Raw genomic sequence first — 23,435 nt, forward strand, 5'->3', positions numbered from 1 at the left:
CGCAGTCGTCACTGACCCCCTCAACACGGCATCACGCTATACCTAACATTGGTCCGCCCACTGTTAGAGTATACGACCGTGGTCTGGGGGAAAGGCGCAGATGTTCACATTGTGACTCTGCAGCGGATACAGAATCGCGGCCTGAAGACTGCCATGCGTCTTCCGAGGTGCTACTCGACGCACCAACACGAGGACGCCGGGATCCTGCCGCCCCGAGATAGGATCCGCGCCATCGCCAAGAAGTTTTACGAGAAAGTGGGCCACTCCCTCAACCGGGTCATCCGAGGACTGGGCCAACAACCTCACCACAGGCCAACCACGCGTTGGCCTGACCTGCTGCGGGATAAGATTTCAACCAACCCCCCATCAGACTGTGTTTACCTCTTTTACAGGCTCCACCAGCAGGGACAAATCAACAAGAATGGTAAGATCTATTCTTCCCCCTCCCGCCCCCCCCCCCACTAGGAACCACAGGAATGACAATTTTGTCTAAACTGCACCATCTCGAGCCAAGGACAGGCTGGTCTTTTCAGCGTCAGCCTGGCAGCCAGTCGCTGACTCACTTCGGAAAATGTTGTCCGCAGTTGGCAACGAAACGTCAGGAAGAAGAAGTCCTGCAGATTGACCACGGCCTCTCAGCCCGGAAGTTGTAACTAATGAAGACGCCGGCCGTGAAAGCCTACACGTTATGACCAAGTTGCCAGTCTTTGCACTGCTTTGAAATCTTATCAACATCTTCCTCAGTGTTGTGCATGTTAAATTGTCTGTCGGATCACCAATGTACAGCACGAACAGGAAGGGTCCCAACTTACTTCGCTCCTCAAGAGACTTCTACGTATGTCAGTGACTATCCATACAGTATACGTGCTGCATTCTCCCTAGCAATTAATCCTCAACCCTGTCACAATCGCTCTTCGTTCTCCATATAACGGCACTTCTATTAACAGGCATTGGCTGAACATCCAATTTGACGCTTTCGGAAATTAAGGAATACCGAATCCGCCTGATTGCCTTAAACTTGGGCTTTGCAGATTTTCTGTGAGAAAAGCGCAAAATCGGTTATGCGAGACCATTGTTTTCGGAATCCCTGGTCGTTGGCACAGAGGCGGTCATTCTGTTCGAGGTATGTACCTCGTTGTGTATGAGCTCAGATAACTCTGATGCTGTTAAATACGATACAAAAATGGCGATGGAAATAGGAAGAGGCTCAGAGGTGAAACAAAAACTACAATACTGTAATAGTGAAGAGACATGTGGCACGAATTGTACAGTGAATATCAAGTCCCAGCCTGATTGTGGAGGCCATGGATAGCAGTATGCAGGGGAAGGGATGGAGTTGTAAACAGTGCAGGTCTTAGCTGGCCGCATGACGTGGCATCTACAACTACAACTATGTCTACGTGATTACTCTGCAAATTCACAGTTAAGTTCCAGGCAGAGGCTTCATCAAACCATCTTCAAGCTATTTCTCTACCGTTCCACAATGAAATACAATACGAAATTACCGAAAACTTAAATCCTTCCATGTTAGCTGTGATTTCTCTTATTTTATTCTGTTGCTCCATATTTTATTTTCTCTCTTTAGTAATAATCTCATTCCGCTCCCCCTGCGGAATGACAGTGTCCTTAGTTCTGTTTGTGTAAATAAATGATATGTTTGTAATCTTAAGTAAATAAAATAATGAGAATTAAAGTCATTAAAGATGACTGAAGTTTCCCTCAATGTCATTATTGTATAAAGCATTCTCAGATGTTCACTCAGGTAGTCAGGTGTAGTTAATTGAAACTGTTCCTCCCTCTCTCTGTGTCCATTTCTTCCTGCCTCTGCCTGTCCACCTCATCCTCATCTATCTAATCCTCCATCTCTCTTTGTCCAGTTTCTCTGCCCCTTCCCTCTGGGTGTATGTGCCTTCACACTCCATCTGACCATATCCTCCTTCCTATCTCTCTTTCCATCTTCACCTCCCCCTTTTCCTTTCCCACCAGCCGACTACCCCTCCACACCTCCCATCTGCTTCACGCATCTGTCTCCCCTCCTCTACCCATCTCAACCTGTCCCCAGCCATGCTCATGGGCAGCATGTGTAGCCCCTGCAATACAGCTCAATAAAGCAGGCTGATACTACTGCCACAACACACATGTCATGCAGGGTAGCATACACATCAGGGGCTTGAAAATAATTTATTTTGCCCTGACATAAAGGCCACCATGCGAAGCAGGTCGATAAGACAGGCCAGTGCTATACTGAGACAACACAGCTGTCATGCAGGGCAGCCTACATCCGCCAGGGGCTGTAAAAATCGTGGTTTTTGTCGTCTCTGCTCCTGTTGGAGTTAGATTATAAGTCCCACAGTGCTGATACTCATGAGTTCTGCTGTTTCTGTGCCAAATTTGGTTGAAATCAATCCAGGTGTTCAGGAGGAGATCTCAGACATCCCCCCCCCCCCCCACATACAGACACTGATTTATATAAATCAAGGTGGAACTTCAGGTTGTAGCATAGGCACCCCCCCTCCTGGGATTTGCATACTATAGAATTTCCTCGAATTGCTGGCAGTCATTGTTTGTGAGTCCACTAAATTGTCTATGACTCTGCTAAACTGCAATCACTACCAACCACGATGAGAAACACTGCAACTTTAGCAGCCACTAAGTATTTTGAGTTGATAGCTGGAGACCCAACAGTGTTATTACAGGTAGTCTGCAAAAACAAGTTCATAGATGTTCGCTACTGATGAATCGTGTATATGACTGGAGCTAACCTCCTCGGCGTCAGTTAAGGTATGAATATGGTGCACCGAAGCACCAAAACTGGTAGCCATATAATAAATAATATCATAAGGACGGCTGTAGATGTTCCATTTTATTACATTTTTGTGTAGCGATTCACAAATGGCAATATAAATTAATGAAACGAATAATCAGTGTGTCATCAAAGGAGTAGCATAACACTATTTAGTTATTAACAACACTGTTGTGTGTTATTTCCTTTACCTTGTAAGGCTGACACTGTTCAAGTGAAGTATATTTGTATGAATTGCACTATTCTTCAACATAATTCTCGTAATAAAATTGTAAATCGAAAATCATTCATTTCGTCCAACAGTAATTCTTCAGTTACTTAGGTTTATTCATTTTGATATGTGTACACTGTAACAAAAGTAGTGGGACAGCGAAATGTAAACATACAGATGGCGGTAGCATCGCACACCCAAGGCATAAAAGGGCAGTCTGCATCAGATCATATGAGTTTAGGAGATGTACCAACATCCTTCTCCTTGCACAATCACATACAAAATTAATATTGAAGTCACCACATATAATTAATTTTTGGTGCTTCCTATAAAATGAACCAAGAACCCTCTCTAGCTTGAACAGAAATGCTCTGAAGTCAGAGTTAGGGGACCTATAAACAACAACAATTAGAAGTTTAGTTTCACTAAAATCAACTAACACTGCACAACATTCAAATACCTGTTCAGTGCAGTGCCATGGTACATCTATGGACTCAAATGGAATACTGTTTTTTGCGTACATTGCCACTCCCCCACCCTGCAAGGAACTCCTTGAAAAACAGCCAGCTGATCTGTATCCTGGTAAAGGAAGCCTCTGAATTGTAAAATTATTTTAGTGGTCCTCCGATATACCAATAATTTCAGAGTCAACATCTATACACAGTTCTCTAACTTTATCTCTAATACGAGTACCTCTAATATTTTGATATTGTTTGCTAATTTCTCCACTGATTGGATACCTGATCTCCTCTGAAGGTGATTCCTGTGTCAGAGGGACTTCCTTTAAACAGATATACCTGTCAGCTGACTTCAACCTAAAAAAGGTGCAGCTCTAATACGAACCACTACAGGAATTTTTCCATGGGTGATCCCACCACCACCTACTAAGCTATCACCTATAAGCTTTGCCAGCCTCCCCTTACCATATCCATTGAATTGCAGGCCATGCCTTGTGAAACCTCATCTATTGATAGATTCATCTGGCATCACTGTAATGTGAGCCATGCTCTCTGCCATCAATTTCTTCTCCACCCACATGTTAATACGCCTAAAAGCAGCATTATGCGCCTGCCATGACGCCGAAACAGTTGTATGAAGTGCACATTAGTGGCAGCGGTTTGAGTAGCTGTCTTTACCAGGTTACCAACTACATGTTCTCTGTCCCTGTCATGACTATTTCCTGCTCCACCTACAACCACTACCTGATCCTCTTTCATGAAATTCCTACATAACTCTTCTAAGCTGTCAGTGACCTGAGCCAATCCCACACTAGGCTCCACAGTGCAGGTGACCTGGTACTCACTCCCCAACACTTCCTGCAACTGCTGGCCCACTCCTCTAACATGCGAACTACCCAGCAGCAGAACCTTCTTCTTTCTGTTAAACTTTGCTACTGACCTAGGCCTCCTAACTGCTGAGGACTGCTGCATGTTCCCTACATCTGCAGCTACAAGAGGCTCCTCTCCACTCAGCTCTGACAGTTGGTCAAATCTGTTGCATAAACGCAAAGTACAACTGTCTGAATACCTCCTTCTCCTTCTTAGATGCCTTCTTGCCAAGTGCCATTTCCCATTCCCCAGCACCCTTCACCCTCCTCATCCTATCTTGTTCCTCCTTTGCGTCTTGCAACTACACCTGAAGGGCACAGATCTTACACTCCTGCTCCTCTATCAACTTACTTCTACTACAGATTCTGCATTCCCAGGACAGGATCTCACTAGAATGCCCACTGGCTTCTCCAGTGCATCCACCCCCCTCCCCGATGAAAATAATTGAAAATTCTTTGAACAAATTCCACACTGTAACCCACTACTGACACATCAACAACAAAACCCACGCTTCTCACTCGTGGTAAAATTTTAATAGTTACTGAAAAAACTAAACGTATATATTACAACAGTACAACTATTTAAAGAACTTACGATAGTGTTCTCGAAATTCTCTGTCTACTAAGAAAGCAACAACTTTTATTAATACTACTAAACCACAACTAATACCAATAACAGCAAAACTTCACACAATTTCTTAGCTAAAACCAAAACTTCAAGCAGCCACTGGAACACTCAACGAAATTGAAACAATAAACAAAATTTTACTCAAATATTTCTCTATAAACAATAAGAAACGTCACCTGAAAGCTACCGCACGAAATTTACTAAACGACTTCAATGCACAGACAACTCTAAAAAAGCACAGTTCCCAAAAGTTCGTTAGATCGTTATTTCGCCACAAACAACACGAGACACCGTTGAAAACTACTAAATTTAATAACTTCATAACAGTGCACAAACAACATTGTCAGACCTTAACTGAAGAACCAATACAGCTACAACTGCGCTACGCAAAATGTAAACACACTGCTAATATTTGGATGAACGAGATAAAACTACACTCATGTTCATAAATTAAGGATAATTGCAGAATATGGTGCCACACAAGGAGGCACTACCCAAAACTGGTGCTAATACCATAGGCACATAGTGAACACACACGACACAGATCTGAAAGTCTATGGTATTGGTGATAAGTTGAGAAAACCGTCCCAAAACACATGTGCTACAAAACGCCACTGTTTCCTGCGCGTGTACCCCGACATCAATATGGGATATGATCACCATGCACACGTACACAGGCCGCACTACGGGTTGATATACTCTGGATTAGGTGGTCGAGCAGCTGCTGGGGCATAGCCTCCCATTCTTCCACCAGTGCCTGTCAGAGTTCCTGAAGTGTTCTAGGGGTTTGAAGACGTGCAGCGATACATCGACCGAGAGCGTCCCAGACGTGCTCGATGGGATTTAGGTCTGGAGAACAGGCAGGCCACTCCATTCGCCTGATATCTTCTGTTTCAAGGTACTCCTCCACGATGGCAGTTCGGTGGGGCCGTGCCTCATCATCCATCAGGAGGAAGGTGGGACCCACTGCACCCCTGAAAAGGCAGACGTACTGGTGCAATATGACGTTCCGATACACCTGACCTGTTACAGTTCCTCTGTCAAAGACATGCAGGGGTGTACGTGCACCAATCATAATCCCACCCCATACCATCAAACCACAACCTCCATACAGGTCCCTTTCAAGGACATTAAGGGCTTGGTATCTGGTTCCTGGTTCACGACAGATGAAAACCTGGCGAGAATCATTGTTTAGACTATACGTGGACTCGTTCGTGAACATAACCTGGGACCACTGTTCCAATGACCATGTACTGTGTTCTTGACACAAGGCTTTACGGGCTCTCCTGCGAGGGGTCAGCAGAATGTACCTTTCAGGTCTCTGGGCGAATAAACCATGTCTGTTCAGTCGTCTGTAGACTGTGTGTCTGGAGAAAACTATTCTAGTGGCTGCGGTAAGGTTCCGAGCAAGGCTATCTGCAGTATTCCGTGGCCATCTGCGGGCACTGATGGTGAGGTATCGGTCTCCTTGTGGTGTTGCACACTGTAGAGTCCTGTACTGTAGCGCCTGGACACGTTTCCTGTCTGCTGGAATCGTTGCCATAATCCTGAGATCACACTTTGTGGCACAAGGAGGGCCTGTGCTACAACCTGCTGTGTTTGACCAGCATCTAGTCGCCCTACTATTCTACCCCTCGTAACGTCATCAATATGTGTTCTTTGAGCCACTTTCAACACATAGTCACCATCAGCACGTCTGGAAACGTCTACACACCTACTCACTGCACCGTACTCTGACATGCACCAACACACCACTGCGTATGTGGACTGCTGTCAGCGCCACCGTGCGACGACCGCAGGTCAAATGCACCGCATGGTCATACCCCGAGGTGATTTAAACCTGCAAACCGCCCACCAGAGCGTTGTTTCACCCTGTATCAGCTTTATCCTTAATTTATGAGCATGGGTGTACTAAACTTAATATCCGAATACAGTGCTCAAACAACTTTTAGAGTACTTAGCCTTAGGACCGCTGCAGCAGCAACCGCACGCCGTGAAATGTAAACACAGTATTGAGGGCTGAGACTTGGATGAACGACGTAAGTACACTCACGAATAACAAATCACTCGAATCAGTAACACAGAGAGAATGAGATGAATGAAAATCCACTAATAAGTAACTTTTACAGCAGATATTGACACAAATGAGTTTTAAAATAAGTAACTGAAGTAATAAAAGTTCTTGAACATGATTTCAAAACACATTTTTGCATACGTGACCTACTCCAACCTCCTCTTCTATTACCGTCAATATACCGCAAGTAGGAGGGCTGTGGTTGTCACTCACTGTACAATACCTCGCGCCAGGGCATTATGCGGCTGCATTGGGCACAGAGAGCGACAAATGACCAGTGTACACCAAGTTTATAAGCTGTAATTTCAGGTCATAACTGTGTAGTATTAGACTTATGGCTCAAATTTTCGCGTAGGGTCGATTCCTGGGGCTGATATCTTGCAGGCGTGCTTTTTTTCCTCCTTAATGTATGTAGTCAAGTTGACTCATCCCACAGCTAAGTAGGAGAGCGCCTTCCGCCATGTGACGGCTGCTGTCGTGTGACACCTGCAGGTGCAGACGGCGGCGGCGCGGGACGAGCAGCTGCTGCGGCGCGCCGTGCTGGAGTCGCTGCGGCTGTTCCCGGTGCAGCCGCTGCTGGCCCGCCAGCTGTCTGAGGACGTGAAGCTGCCGCTGGCAGGTGGCCGCGGGCAGCTGCTGCTGCCCCTGGGCTGCACCGCCGTCGTCTGCTCGCCGCTCACACACCGCGATCCCGAGCACTGGCCCGACCCGGACGCCTTCCAGCCCGACAGGTACCCAACTACTGCTACCATCTATTCGTTTTCTAACACGTTCACCTCTCAGTTTTACGTATTGACTCCTCCGAGGTAGGTGGAAAGTACAACACGTACATACGCGCACACACTCGACATGTTTACCTACAATAGCTCATAGCTGTGGCTGCCAACTAAGTTCTAAGCCCATATGGATCCTGTGCTAAAGTGAGTCCACCCGTTCGTTTCTGTCAGTCGCCACACTTCAGCGATGCTGCACCTTGCAGAAACTCACTTGCCTTTCCATCAGAGCATATCTTTTTAAGTTGTACTCCAACTCTCAATGATACGTCCCACCTGGGAAGCAGTGATACCAAAACATACTGTTTTTTACAATCGGTTGCTGGTCAATTGTTTTTTCATTCAGTCGATTTTTTCAGTTGACTGAAGCAACAAAATGAAATGTCTTCTCAGCCACATCAGCTGTATAAATGTTTTTTACTCACTCTGTGGCTCTGAGTCATTTCATTCACACGCTTTTTCGGCCTTTTTGGCTATACATGGTCCATGACTACAGTTGTCACATTGTTTTTTTGAGACAAATAACCGTATGAAGGTATGAGTGTGTTTATTCATAAAAGTGTGTATGCTGTGGAACGACGCCAGAACGCGTTACTGCTTTATCTTTGCCATAACAATAACTTTTTTATGTGTTTGAAAACAGTCTGAAAAAAGCATCATGACTGCTTAAGGCACTGTACTACACTTGATGAATTGTTTTGCACCCCTCCCCCCGATGCAGAGCTCCTCACTGCTGTCACCGATGTGGATCTCGACGGCTGATGGGTTGTGCCTTGTGTGTCGCTGTGGTCTTGATTGTACACACACATTTCTTAACACAACACTCTCATGCACACCGTCCTCAACACTAGCTGTTCTCATTGCCATTTTGTTATTGACGTTTACACTTATATGGTGACACTGCACGGGATGAGAGGGATTTTGTAATTGTTGTGCACTGACTTATTTGTCTTCTTTATACCACAAAATGCTGCTAGCAACATTGTCCATCATTATCCACCATTCATAATATCTCAAAAGCTTATTTAGTGATCAGTTAGGGCTACTGCTACCCTACAAGTGTCACAGTTAAATGTAAAGTGATTGCCAGTTTCCACATGACCAAAGGTGTCATTGCCTTTCTTGTTGAATCTGGATATAGGCCATGCCCCATTAGGCAATGTACCATGTTCTAACTGGGGTTTACATGGCCAAGGGCTAGACATTCTAGACTGCATGGGAGAATTGGTGGACTCTTTGCCTTTTTCACTGTTGTCTCATATTTTTTGCCACATACTCACTTTCCAGTTCACGAGTTGAGCCTTAGTTGTTACCATTTGGTCTAAGACTGATTGGAGTTTTGTCAAATTCTTTTATGTAACCAGTGGGAAGCTGCATGATATCTTACTGTAATGCATACCATATAGATTCCGAGGAGCACCAGTCAAGTATCGGTTGCTGTAGTGCTGAAAGCCCCAGTGAGTCTGAGGAGCACACCTCTCTCAGCATTTTGCAGCATTTTCCTGTTCTGCACACACAGACGTCTGTACACCCAGAGCCACTTGCTGCGAAAGCCGTGTAGCATGTGAAAATGGCATTGTGATAGATTCAGCAATAACTTCTAGTTCGCTGTCGAGATGCAGTTTTGTGCATGATATTGCTTGCTTTGTGTGCGACTTGTCTGAATTTGCTATATGAAGTTCGTCTGAGGTATTATATTGTAACAGAAGACTTTGGTGGCAAATAGGTTTACACCAGATCTTCACGTCTCTGATCATGTACATTAACAAAGGCTCACCATGATTCCTGTAGAATCTGTTGTTGATTCTATGGGTATGGCTCAAATACTCCGACAGATATCATGACCAGAGAATCTTGTAATCTGGGATCCATAATTTCAGACGCGACTTCTCTATGTATCGTCCTTAGGCACACCATATTGTTTACGATTCGTCACACTTTTAAGCAGTTAACAAATTCACATCTCGTGACACGGAAATCACGTCCACATCTGCACTCAACACTACCCTGTCAGCAACTCTCAACGTTATGTCCACCATGTGGCACAATGAGGTCAACTGAACTACTCAGAAAAGCAAAATCCGTTGTGGACTGCTATCTTACATAATGAACTGTTTGAAAACTGACTTCCATGAATATGTTTCGACATACATTTACGTGATTCCAAAGAGTGACAACATTGGCAGTAGTTAAGTGTTGGATTTTGATGCAAAATATTTATCGAAAAGTCTTACGAATATTAGGGAGTTTATTAGTAAAATAAAGCTGTTGCGTTACAGTATGACTGTCTGGTGAGAGGGAAGTTTTCTAATCTAGCTGTAGGATATCTTCCCATTGAAAATTGTCCTTTAAGGAATATGTGGGTGTTTCTCTGTGGGGCTCAGTTAATTTGGTATCTATGCATCAGTGCTCAAACCGCAAGAGGACCTCATACGCCATTTCCTCGAGCTCAGCTCTACAGCACATCATTCTTGTCAAAAATATTATAGGAATGCATGGCGTCCATTCTTTTGGACTTGTCTGAAAGAACAGACAACACATATAATCCACAGATGTGATTCAAATTATGTAAATTAAAAGTGGATGGTGGGAGCGAAAAACGAAAGGAAAAGGAAGGAACTGATAATATTCGCTGCATCAGGACGTTATTCAGAATCAGCGGCGATGAGTGAAAATGTGTCCCAGACTTAGACACGAACGTGGGATCTCGTGCTTACTAGGCATCTGGCTTAACCACCCAGACACAGTGTTAATTGCAAATGCACAGACTGTCGGCACGCTCCTCAGCTGACACACATTCCCGGCTAGCAGCACCTATCTGCAGCCCCCATCCGTGTTCTCCATGCTGACCACATTGAGATTATGCAGGAAGCCGAACGTAAGTGAGCATCTGCATCGATAGTTGTGGGTTCATAGCCCATCATGGCGTATCAATTACGGACATGTCCGAAATAACAGACACCATACAGAATCCTAGGAGCGAGGAGCATGCCAAAATACACTACTGGCCATTAAAATTGCTACACCAAGAACAAATGCAGATGATAAACAGGTATTCATTGGACAAAGATATTATACTAGAACTGACATGTGATTACATTTTCATACAATTTAGGTGCATAGATCCTGAGAAATCAGTAACCATTACAACCATCTCTGGCCGTGATAACGGCCTCGATACGCCTGGGCATTGAGTCAAACAGAGCTTGGATGGCGTGTACAGGTAGAGCTGCCCATGCAGCTTCAACACGATACCACAGTTCATCAAGAGTAGTGACTGGCATATTGTGACGAGCCAGTTGCTCGGCCACCATTGACCAGACGTTTTCAATTGGTGAGAGATCTAGAGAATGTGCTGGCCACGGCAGCAGTCAAACATTTTCTGTATCCAGAAAGGCCGGCACAGGACTTGCAACATGAGGTCGTGAATTATCCTGCTGAAATATAGGGTTTCGCAGGGACCCAATGAAGGGTAGAGCCACGGGTCGTAACACATCTGAAATGTAACGTCCACTGTTCAAAGTGCCGTCAATGCGAACAAGAAGTGACCAAGACGTGTAACCAATGGCACCCCATACCATCATGCCAGGTGACACACCAGTATGGTGATGATGAATAGATGCTTCCAATGTGCATTCACCGCGATGTCGCCAAACACGGATGCGACCATCATGATGCTGTAAACAGAACCTGGATTCATATGAAAAAATTACGTTTTGTCATTCGTGCACTCAGGTTCGTCGTTGAGTACACCATCGCAGCCGCTCCTGTCTGTGATGCAGCATCAAGGGTAACCGCAGGAATGGTGTCTGAGCTGATAGTCCATGCTGCTGCAAACGTCGTCGAACTGTTCGTGCAGATGGTTGTTGTCATGCAAACGTCCCCATCTGTTGACTCAGGGATCGAGGCGTGGCTGCACGATCCGTTACAGCCATGCAGATAAGATGCCTGTCGTCTCAACTGCTAGTGATACGAGGCCGTTGGGATCCAGCACGGCGCTCCGTATTACCCTCCTGAATCCACCGATTCCATATTCTGCTAACAGTCATTGGATCTCGACCAACGCGAGCAGCAATGTCGCGATACAATGAACCGCAATCGCGATAGGCTACAATCCGACCTTTATCAAAGTCGGAAGCTCCTTACACGAGGCATCACAACAACGTTTCACAAGGCAACGTCGGTCAAGTGCTGTTTGTGTATGAGAAATCGGTTGGAAACTTTCCTCGTTTCAGCACGTTGTAGGTGTCGCCACTGGCGCCAACCTTGTGTAATGCTCTGAAAAGCTAATCATTTGCACATCACAGCATCTTCTTCCTGTCGGTTAAATTTCGCGTCTGTTGCACGTCATCTTCGTGGTGTAGCAATTTTAATGGCCAGTAGTGTAGTATGTGCATTTACTAAGATGGTATCCGTTCTTTCGGACATGTCTGAAAGAACAGATACCATCGGTGACCAAGCTGTTCGTTAGAATGAAATTACAATGAAATGAACACCCTTAGCTGCTTACAGGCATTGACATGTGCATTTGCCGTAAACACTGTCTCGGTGGTGTAGTAGTATATGCAACTGTGTAATAAGCAGCAGTTCCCAGGTTCGAGTCCCTATCCGGCATAAATTTTCACTTGTCGCTGATGAATCGGCGTAAACTCCCGATGCAGCTGATACCCCCCCCCCCCCAACTCCCTCCACCTTCAATTTACATAATGGGAGTAGTCTTTCCCGAAAATCGTTAACACTGATGTCTTGTTCCGCGCCACTTGTTGGCCCCCAGTGTGAGTTCCGGGATGTGTGCCTCAGGTTCCTGGAGGAGCGCGAGGCGCGCATGCACCCGTTCGCCTACCTGGCGTTCGGCGGCGGCGCGCGGCGCTGTCCCGGCAGCGAGCTGTCGCTGCAGCTGCTGTGCGCCACGCTGTCTCGCCTGCTGTCCGCCTTCCGCGTCGCCGCCGCGGGCGACAGCCGCGACCACCTGCAGGACCTGCGCCTGCGCGCCGTGCTGTCCCCGCGGCAGGGCTTCCAGCTGCAGCTGCTGCCCAGGACCTGACCGCAGCCAGTGGCGGCCCCACTCCGCTGCCACTGGGCTGTCGCTGTAGCACAACCCGACAGTTTCCAGCTTCGCTCGTTCTCGAGTGTGTGGTAGAAGTGGTTACGTCAGCCTCATAAGCTGTAAAAGACAAAAGCCACACGCCGTACACAGTTATTTGTAGTTTGAACGTCAACGTACACGACCTCGAAACAGAAAGCTCCAAATTTCCTCGTGCACACTTACGGGGGATATTCAATAAGTAATGGAACACAATTTTTTCTCATTGCAGGCTGGTTTTATCCAGGATTATTCCCCACTCTTTTGGCTTCAAGACCCTTTTTTTTTCAGTGTTATCTCCGTTCAATACGACTGCCTTATGCCACTTTACTGGGAGAGCTGGTCTGCTGATGTGATGTCACTCTGCTGGTCATGTCAGAGCCAATGTCTTGCTGCATCAGTAAGTTCCCCATCACCAAAGGTGTGCTCCCTTCAGAGTGGTCAAACAGATGGAGCTTGGAAGATGCAAGATCTGGGCTACATGCTGATCAGGAAGAACAGATCATTGAAGGTCTGTGCATTCCTCTCGGGTGCCCAGACTTGCATGAGGCCTTCCATTGTCATGAACAACAAGTTCGTTTGTATTTTTGTGGTGACAAACATGCTGAAGTCGTTTCTTCAATTCCCTCGGGGAAGCACAAACCTTTAAGTACCCCAAATGGTGCACGAACGTGTCAGCACTACCAACAGTGCGTCCAGTTGAGCCTGAGGTGTTTGATCGTGATCTGTGCATCACATCCAATGAGAGTGTCTGCAAATTCCATCATTGCAGAAGTCACACCTGTGTTCAGCTGGCAAGCATACGGGAGATCAGACACGTTCGCACGACACCGGTACGATGACGGGAGACCCCTCGTCCAACAACTCACCGTGCTTTTGTTCACTGCCAGGTCTCCGTAGACATTCTCCGAGCGCTACGAGTATCTCCGATAGTCTTGTTTTCCTCCAAAAGGAACTCGGTGACAGCCCTGTGCTTGGAACGCACCTCCATTAGAGACGACATTTTGAAGACTGTGTATAGCGCCGCCATGTGTCAGAACTTTATGAAACTATAGGGGCAGAAGCGAGAATATTGCACGGCGTCCCACAACAAATTCCACATTTTTCGAATCGAAACGACGAGGAAACAAATGTGCTGCATAACGTATTGAACGCCCTCCGTGTAAACGTATTGCAGAACTGCAAACAGCCCTGCGTATGTGTAGTTTCTGGATTCCTGGTCTGAGGTCTTGTACATTGACAACCATGCTATGTATGACCGTATGTAGCACACCACTTTTGTTTTATACAACTTGTGAGAATGATGTGTCCACATCTATTATATTAGTGCTTGATGAATCACCATTTCAAATCAATGCTGTGCTGGAAACAATATGATTCTTCGAAAGACATACGGCTTTGTGACGGTAGCATGTGGGGAAAACTATGCCAGAAGAATCCACAGAAGAAGAGTAAACTGACATGATTACAGTTGCGACAGCTGTCCACAGAGAAATATTTCCTTTATTACAACAACACATAACAGTTCATTGTTACTGAAAATAAAAATACATTATCCAGCCTCTGGAGATTGTTTAATTTGTTAAAAGTCCAGCTATGCCTTGCTCCCAAGCAATAGGTTACTTTAGCCTGCTGCCACGTTTATTTCATGTCTTCTCTGTAGTACAGACGATGAGGTGTTGGCAGTTCCCCTCTGTGGTGACTGTTTCTTGAGGGATTTGGAAAGGTCCTTTCGTGCAGCCCTTGTGGCACCGTGTCAAGGCCCATCACGACTCCAGCCAGAACCCGTGCACTCTTTCCAGTGACACGGGGTGCAAGCGCCAAACTACGGAACGTGCTACTCCGCAAAATTAATTGGCAACGTGTGCTGGCGGACCCGCATTAATCTTCTGCTCTGCTACACTGCGCATTCTAGCTTTGGCCCTCGAGACTAAGACTTTAACATTTCCTTGAAAATACTTGCATTGCGCCTTAGCGGCTGGAATTTTGAGAGAGCGCTTCTTTCAGTGTACTCTTCCCGCGTGAGAAATTTAAGGGCAGGTTTCGACATATCGGACTGGACCATTCCCTCGTGAGTCTGATGCCACATGCTGCGACGGAGAGCGGCCCACTTCAATTATTCCAGCGTCGTCACACGCTATTGCTGTCAGTCTGTTTGTCTGGTTTGAGGCTGATAGCAATCTGTGGGTCGTTCATTCTCTCCCTCTCTGCTCTCATTGCTGTAAGTATCGTGCTGTGATGTTTTACACCCTTGTGGCGGGTCGTGATTACGGATTTTACGCGTGTGGGGTGGCCGCGCGAGACTGTATTTGCGATTCTTGTTCAGACCAGTAGCTCCGGCGCTAGGCGCACGATAAGACGGGAGGGATGTGCTGTTAGTGGCAGTGCCTGTGAAAGTGTTACACGCCTTGTGTATCCTGGTACAATATGCCAGGGAATGTACCTGCAGTTTTCCACATTCAGTGTGAGCAAGGAACTGATTATTTTGAAAATCTGTGATGAAGAGCAGTTGTTTCCTGCGCCCTGCTTCCGAGTTAGATGTAGTGCGCCATGATCCCCTAAGACAGTACACGGATTAGTAATCGATCATCAATGCCATCCAGAGAAATCTAGTGCTGTTGTACTGGCCTGCCCGAAAGTAAAGCTGTCTTAAGGTGCGCTAAGCTGTCTAAGTTCTGCTCCGTGTGAAATAGCTAGTCTGGGCTGCAGACACTTTCGCATACCGCTTAAGTTTTACATTGGGCACTGGTAGTGTCCTGTGGTGATGGATGAGTGACTGCTACATGCGGTGTAAATTGTGTCGTGGGGTAATTCTCATTGATGAGGATAAACTGATGAATTCACTTCCCTTTTTAAATGTGGGAGTCTGTTAAAAGGAAAACTCAAGGACTGCTATTAATCTCTTAATCTGAGTGTGCATTATCACACGAGTAATGTTTAACCTTTCGAGTAACGGTGGTTCAAATGGCTCTGAGCACTTTGGCACTTAACCTCTTAGGTCATCAGTCCCCTAGAACTTAGAACTACTTAAACCTAACTAACCTAAGGACATCACACACTTCCATGCCCGAGGCAGGATTCGAACCTGCGACCGTAGCGGTCGCGCGGTTCCAGACTGTAGCGCCTAGAACCGCTCGGCCACTTCGGCCGGCCGAGTAACGGTGGCATTGACAGTCAGTTTTAGAATTTTTAGTACTGAATCAAAACCTGCAGTTTTTAAAGAGTTTTTTTTTGGGCTATACAGTTTCTTAATATTACATTTATGAAATTTTAAATGAAAGTTCCTTTAGAATACCTTTCATATAAAGTTATGTAATCTTTTGATATTCATCTCTAATCTTGTGTTGTCTGTCATATTTAAGGGGTGTTACCACCGTTAGTGGGCTGTAGTTCTTACACCGATCTCAGTTATGTTGCTGTACTCTCCAACAGTTTATTGAACGTAACTTCTTCTACAATACAATAGCTGGCTGTACAATAGATGTAGACGTCAGTCGATCTAGATGGAGATGTGGTTCCTCTCGGTCGGCTCGTACTTTGTTCGGCGGTGTAGTACAGAGGCTTCGGTGATATCTTCTCGGAGACTCTGCTATAGCGGTTGCCATTAGCAGCGGACAAAGACTGGTCTGCCTTCGACCGGTCGGGCCTATATAGTGAGCTGGAGCCAATAGAAACCCGGCGTAGGAACCCGTGGCCGGATATGTCGTGGCGGCCTACGCAAGGAAAGTTCCTATTAATCGACTGGAATCTTTGGCTTGTTTACCTGATGTCTTCGCCTGTTTGGCTGTTGGTTTGTTTCCCTCGTAGCGTGGCTGTTATGCGGTGCTGCCTGCCATATAGGGGAACCCGATGGCAGACAGTACACACGTCAGGGCGTCTGTGGCCATTACTGCGGGATCAGTGGCGCGTGACATCGTTTCACGGGCTGGTGGACCAGCAGCGACGACCAAATCTCCACTCTAGCCTCTAAGGTTACTGTACTTGTTTCAAATGTATTTTTCAGTAAATGCAATTCAGGCTAACCACGCGTGTTACTAAATATCACACTTCCTCTCCCAACCACTAAAAAGTCGGTTCAAGACTAAAACGCAAACTCCGCTTTAGGGGGCCCACCACTTGCCACCTGAGCCCACGACTGGGATTGGCCGAGTCCACTGATGTTACCGAGCTCCAAAAACGCTTAATGAGATTACTTTACATCCAGGCATTCCTCCCAGTCAGCTTCAGAAGCCGGATGTAGTTGTTTCAATAAACCACTTTCGGTTGCCACTAGCAGTCCTAGGTGCCACTTCCTGCCGGGACCTTCAGAAGTTTCTTCGCAGCGACTGCCAGGTAACACCTGTTATTGTGGATGGTCGCCACTGTTTGAGCCAGCGTTGTCGACCCCAGCAACAACCAGTTTAGTAGGTTTAGCAAAAGACTGGCCCACTACCTCCAGGCTGGAGAGAGAGCCGCCCTGCCCCCCCCCCCCCCCCCCCCCATGTGCTGGCAGCTCGCTCTGGCACAGGGCGAGCACACACGCGGGCAGAGAGAGTGCGAAATGTGAGGTGGGGGGCACAACCTGCTCTCATAGAACTAAAGCACGATACTAGTAGTAAACTGGCTACCTGCTCCATCTACGTGCGGCTAGCGCTACGTCCCTATGGCCGGGCAACTCGTCTGCGTAGCGGTGATAACACACGTGCACAAACCCTCCTCGTGAAGCAGTCTGTCTGTTACAGTAAACTGTGTCAAAATCTTTGTACAACTTCCTGACATTAGCCTTCACGTACAGACAGAAAAATGCAGCGTGGGAGTTCAACTTATCATATGTACATCTACATCTACATCTACGTCTACGTTATTACTCCGCTATTCTCAATCAAGTGCCTGTTGCAGGGTTCATCGAACCGTCTTCAAGCTGTTTCTCTACAGTTCCACTCCCCAACGGGGTGCGAGAAAAACGAACGCTTAAATCTTTCCGTGCGAGCTCTGATTTCTCTTCTTTTGTTATAATTATCATTCCTCCGTATGTAGGTGGGCGCCGACAGAATATTTTCACACTCTGAGGAGAACGTTTGTGACTTAAATTTCACGAGAAGACCCTGCCGCAACGAAAAACGCCTCTATTTTAATGATTGCCATCGCAAGTCGTTTATCATATCTGTGGCTCTCTCTCCTCTATTTCGCGACAGTACAAACCGAGCTGCCCTTCTTTGGACTTTTTCGATGTCCTCCGTCGATCCTGTCTGATGCGGATCCTACAGCAGTACTCCAGAAGAGGACGTACAAGCGTAGTGTAGGTAGCCCTTTTAGTAGACCTGTTACATTTTCTCACTTAAATCGTAGTCTTTCGTTTGCTTTACCCACAACATTATCTATGTGATCGTTCCAACTTAAGTCACTCGAAACTGTCATCCCTAAGAATGTACTTGAATGTACATCCTTTAGATTTGTGTGAGTTATTCACTGTAGAGGAAACTGAGTTAGAGCGTATCGCTTTACTGCAGCTAGTCGCACTAAGCATCACTTTAAAAAAGGCCTAATTCGAGTATATATAATGTCTAAGGGGCAGTGAAATGAAAACGAGACAGACGGAAAAAGTAAGTCCACTGATAATTGTTTCAAAAGTAATCGCCATTTCTGTTAAAACGTTTATCCCACTGTGAGACAAGATGGTAGTGTCTTCATGGAAAAATGTTTGCAGTTGCCTGTGGAACCATGGTTGTACCCAGGCATACATCTCTTTTTTCGAAGCAAAGCTACTGCCATGAATGTCTTTCTACAGCTCCCCAAAAATATGTAAATCGCGTGCGAAGAGGTCGGGATTGTATGGAGGATGTTTGTCCCCCCCCCCCCCTCCCACCACCACCATGTTATCAAAGTTGTTTTGGGTACACTGCAGAAGTTTCGCTAGGAAGACCCTACACATCCTTCACACAGTCCCGATCTCTCACAATTGGAACTCTGAAGAAAGATTTTCATGGCCATCGATTTGCTTTGGATGAAGAGATGCATGCCTCGGTACAATCGTGGTTCTGTAGGCACTCACTAACATTTTTCTATGACGGCATGCTCTGTCTTGTCTCGTAGTCGGATAAACGTATTAACATTTATGGCGATTACTTTTGAAATAATAAACAATTTATTTACTTTTTTCTACCTGTCCCACTTTCATTCTAGTATGTTGCAAGGAAGAGTAATGACAGAGTGGCTTCCCTGATGAAAGCTGTTCACATCTTCACACACTGGAGGTGGAAATGGACCATGGACATTCATGTAACTCAAATAAGTACTGCGTAAAACTGAGACAAAATGACAGGGAGCAATGGAATGATTGTGGTGTTATGGACTTGCAGTTAGAAGTTTTCACTTGACCACAGGCCCCATCACCTGCCTCCAGTGCCAACTCAAGCAGGGATCACCTCGAAGAACCACCCTGGACTCCTCCCTAGTCTATACAGTGGTGAGCATCCCGTACAGCTACAAATCACAGCAACACAGGGTCGAAGGCACTGTAGGCGTATTTTGTTTGAGGTTTTCAACACGATGGTGTCAGGACTGTATTATATTGCTGCACCCAATGGCAAAAACTGGCACCCTTTTTGCCGAAATAGCCTTCCGAGGCCGCTTTCCTTTAATTTATTGCAGATTACTGAAATAAATATTCTACTAGTTTCACACTACATGCAACGATACTAGAAATGGGGCAGTGTTTAGTGCGGTGACTAGCTGCTATGGCAATTTACAACTCATGTACAGGGTGAATCACCTGAAACGTGCACCACAAATATTGCGGAAATGGAATGTGCGTTTGATGTGTGGTTTTCACAGTATGGAATGGTAGTATGCCTATTTACGTTAACAAACTAAAATTAGGGTAAATTTGAATGCAGGTGGTGTTTGTTGCAAGATTCTAGTGCGAGTCATTTACGAGATATTGTTTTTTGAAAACTTCCCGCACTGATACTTGTACAATATCTGTGGTAGCCCACACTCACTAACATACAACATGAGTACATACACTAGTTATGTAGATTCTGACAAGTAAAGAGGCAATTGACAATCAGAAGTTGCGTTCTAAATGACCACCGGCAGCGGCAATATACGCTTCCAGTCTGGTGTGGAACGACTGCAGCACACGCCTCGGTACAATCATGGTTCTATAGGCAATGACTAACATTTTTCCATGACAGGATACTCTGTCTTGTCTCGTAGTGGGATAAACGTATTAACAGTTATGGTGATTACTTTTGAAATAATAAATAATTTATTTACTTTGAGAGATTGCAGGGCACTCTCACTTCTGATTTGGTGTAGGGAATACGATCTACGGCGATTTAACTTCATACATTGTGATGAAATGGTGGGCAGCAGTTTATGGTCTTGTTTTCGTGCTCTAGGAAAAGATAATACGGTAAGCTTTGCCTGCGCTCAAAGGAACAGGGTGCCGACTTAAAAACGACTGCAGTAAAAGCACAGCATTGGTGGGGCGACAAAGCGCGTTTTCTCTGGGGAACGACGAAGAGACATTTCCAGACGGCCGCATGCAAAACACATTAGCTTTGGCGCCAGACGTCCAGGTATACAGCCCAGCGCCGAAAAGTCGCTGACAGCAACTTGTAGGCCTTGTTAGCGAGCAAGCCGCCAAAAGAAATGTAAATGTTCTGCAAATGTCCGTCGGACAGGGAAACTGGGGCCCAGACGTCCAGACTCTGTTTCAAGACATGTTTTGTCAATGCTAGTTTATGGCTGTTCTTTGCAAACAGGGGAGACAACAAGCTGTTTATGGAGTGCTGTGCTGTATTGTGTTAGCAAAAGGCAGGGCAAACGTGTGGGAAAGAGGCTGCGAAGCTGAATTTTTTTTCCGTTTTCTGCCAATTAACTTTAAGCCTCTGATTGGTCAAATCGGTTTGCAGTGCAAAGACCATTCACCGAGCTTAGAATGCCGGGTTCCAGCTCGTGATTGGCTTGTGTGAAAATGGGGGAAGTCAAAAAAGAGAAATGTGCTTTTGGAACTGAGCTGACGAGGAAATGGGGAGAAAGGGAGATGGGCACTCTGGTCTCTTGTACTGGAACTTCGCTAGTAGAGAACTGCAAGTCTCTACCTAAACGGTGAGACTTGTGTCCTTTGCTAGGGTGCGACTTAGAGCCTGTGCCAGTCACTGCTTATATCATCATGGTCACAGCAAGTGACGCATGGGTGTACATATTTGTCTTGAGTCGGCCGTCTAAACATTTGACGTATTCCGACACGCACAGTCGTGGCATGGAGTCAATTCGGTTTGGCAGACCAGCAAACGGGTCCACCTGCACATTGGAATCTGTCGGGGTTTCAGAGGCTCTTAGGGAAGTACCTGGGTTCTGAATTAACCGAACGCGAAACCGCGTACTTGCATTTTTCGGGAACGCGCATTTAATAACAGATTGCCGCCGTCCATGACTTCAGTCGCCGACGCATCGTAGTGTGCCGCCTTGACCAGTAGGATGGTAAAGTATTCGCTGCTGCGACGTAGGGCTATAATATCTATTTCTCAGCACCCTGTTCTTTCGAACCATATTTTTCCTTTTTTTTATATGGTAGAATATAGATGCTTGGTGGTGGTGTAGTTTGATGCCATAACCTGGATTCACGTGCATGAAGTGAGATAGAGCGAGTAGTGTTCTGGTTAGTGTCATGTGTCGATCCCCAGCAGATCACTTTGTCCACCATAGATCCCATTTTAGTAAGGCTTTTGTTAAATAAATATTTTTTGTATGATGTTTCTTTAATAATTTTGTTGTCTTGTCTTGTTTAAGATGAATAAATCGATTGTGAATTAGACTACAATTTCTCCCTGAGTCCTGATTAATAGTTCCGTCGCATTTCTATGGCAGTCTAGATCAGAAACATAAGGAGTAGCTAGAATGAGATTTTCACTCTGCAGCGGAGTGTACGCTGATATGATACTTCCTAGCAGATTAAAACTGTGTGCCGGACCGAGACTCGAACTCGAGACCTTTGCCTTTCGCGGGCAAGTGCTCTACCGACTAAGCTACCCAAGCACGACTCACGACCCATCCTCACAGCTTCAATTCTGCCAGTACCTCGTCTCCCACCTTCCAAACTTTACAGAAGCTCTCCTGCGAACCTTGCAGAACTAGCACTCCTGAAAGAAAGGATATTGCGCAGACATGGCTTAGCCACAGCCTGGGGGATGTTTCCAGAATGAGATTTTCACTCTGCAGTGGAGTGTGCGCTGATATGAGACTTCCTGGCAGATTAAAGGTAGGAGACGAGGTACTGGCAGAAGTAAAGCTGTGAGGACGGGGCGTGAGTCGTGCTTGGGTAGCTCAGTTGGTAGAGCACTTGCCCGCGAAAGGCAAAGGTCCCGAGTTCGAGTCTCGGTCCGGCACACAGTTTTAATCTGCCACGAAGTTTCATATCAGCGCACAGTCCGCTGCAGAGTGAAAATCTCATTCTAGCTACTCCTTATGTTTCTGATCTAGACTGCCATAAAAATGCGACGGAACTATTAATCAGGACTCAGGGAGAAATTGTCTGCGCAATATCCTTTCTTTCAGGAGTGCTAGTTCTGCAAGGTTCGCAGGAGAGCTTCTGTTAAGTTTGGAAGGTAGGAGACGAGGTACTGGCAGAAGTAAAGCTGTGAGGACGGGGCGTGAGTCGTGCTTGGGTAGCTCAGTTGGTAGAGCACTTGCCCGCGAAAGGCAAAGGTCCCGAGTTCGAGTCTCGGTCCGGCACACAGTTTTAATCTGCCAGGAAGTTTCATAAGGAGTAGCTTTTTCATTTGGTGTCCACTGCGTGGATCTTTTACTTCATTAACAGTAATCGTGTTTCAACTTTTTACAATTTACTTTTACAGATGTCTGAGTAGGCTACAGTAATACGTCATTGCAGACAGTGTTTTTCAGCTTTCCCCACGAGAAAAGCGTCTACAGCCGTTAAATCTGTGGAATGGACAGGCCAAGGCACAGGTCCTCTGCTGCAATCCAACGATTTGGAAGCAGTTTGTGAAGACATGCTGTGATTGTTTGCACTGTGACCTGGACAACCATTAAGTTAGTACCAAAGGTTCCTCCGAGTCTGCAGAGAAACGTCTTCTAGCATCCGCGAAAGCTGGTCTTTTAGGACGCTGCGATACTTGTGTGTGTTTAGTGTTCTGTTTATGAAAAATGGGCCTATCAGCTGATGACTCACTACCCCACTCCACATATTAACACTCCACGGGCGGTGATGTTCCACCTAAGAAAACCAACGGGGATTGTCAACAGACCATTAACGAATGTTTTGGAGGTTTACCTGGCATGGCTGGTAAATGTGTCTTCGTCACTAAATAAGATACATGGTACATCTGGATCTTCCTGTCATAATGCCCATGTACAGTAGTTAACACGTTTCCCATAATTGTTTCCACGCAGCTCTTGATGGGCACAGATGTGATAAGAATGAAACCCACGTCGATCGAGAATGCATATAAACGTGCCTGACTCATGCGACTTCCTCGTGCAATTGTGTGGGAGCTAACGTGTGAAACAAGTGCAACAGCAGCAAGAACA

At 46.0% G+C, this 23,435-nt stretch overlaps 1 protein-coding gene across 1 annotated transcript in view; it reads left to right on the plus strand.

Moving 5' to 3' along the window:
* The window catches only part of LOC126203497 (cytochrome P450 4C1-like), a 160,500-nt gene extending 146,037 nt beyond the window's left edge, over window positions 1-14,463 (plus strand). Inside the window, exons 6-7 of the mRNA XM_049937826.1 lie at window positions 7,536-7,774; window positions 12,617-14,463. Coding sequence (XP_049793783.1) covers window positions 7,536-7,774; window positions 12,617-12,860 — 483 coding nt within the window. The 3' untranslated portion in view covers window positions 12,861-14,463. The remainder of the gene's footprint in view (window positions 1-7,535; window positions 7,775-12,616) is intronic.
* Window positions 14,464-23,435: the final 8,972 nt, after the last annotated feature.

This window comes from Schistocerca nitens, chromosome 9 (assembly GCF_023898315.1).
Source record: "Schistocerca nitens isolate TAMUIC-IGC-003100 chromosome 9, iqSchNite1.1, whole genome shotgun sequence".
In the NCBI taxonomy this organism is placed as follows: Eukaryota; Metazoa; Arthropoda; class Insecta; order Orthoptera; family Acrididae; genus Schistocerca; species Schistocerca nitens.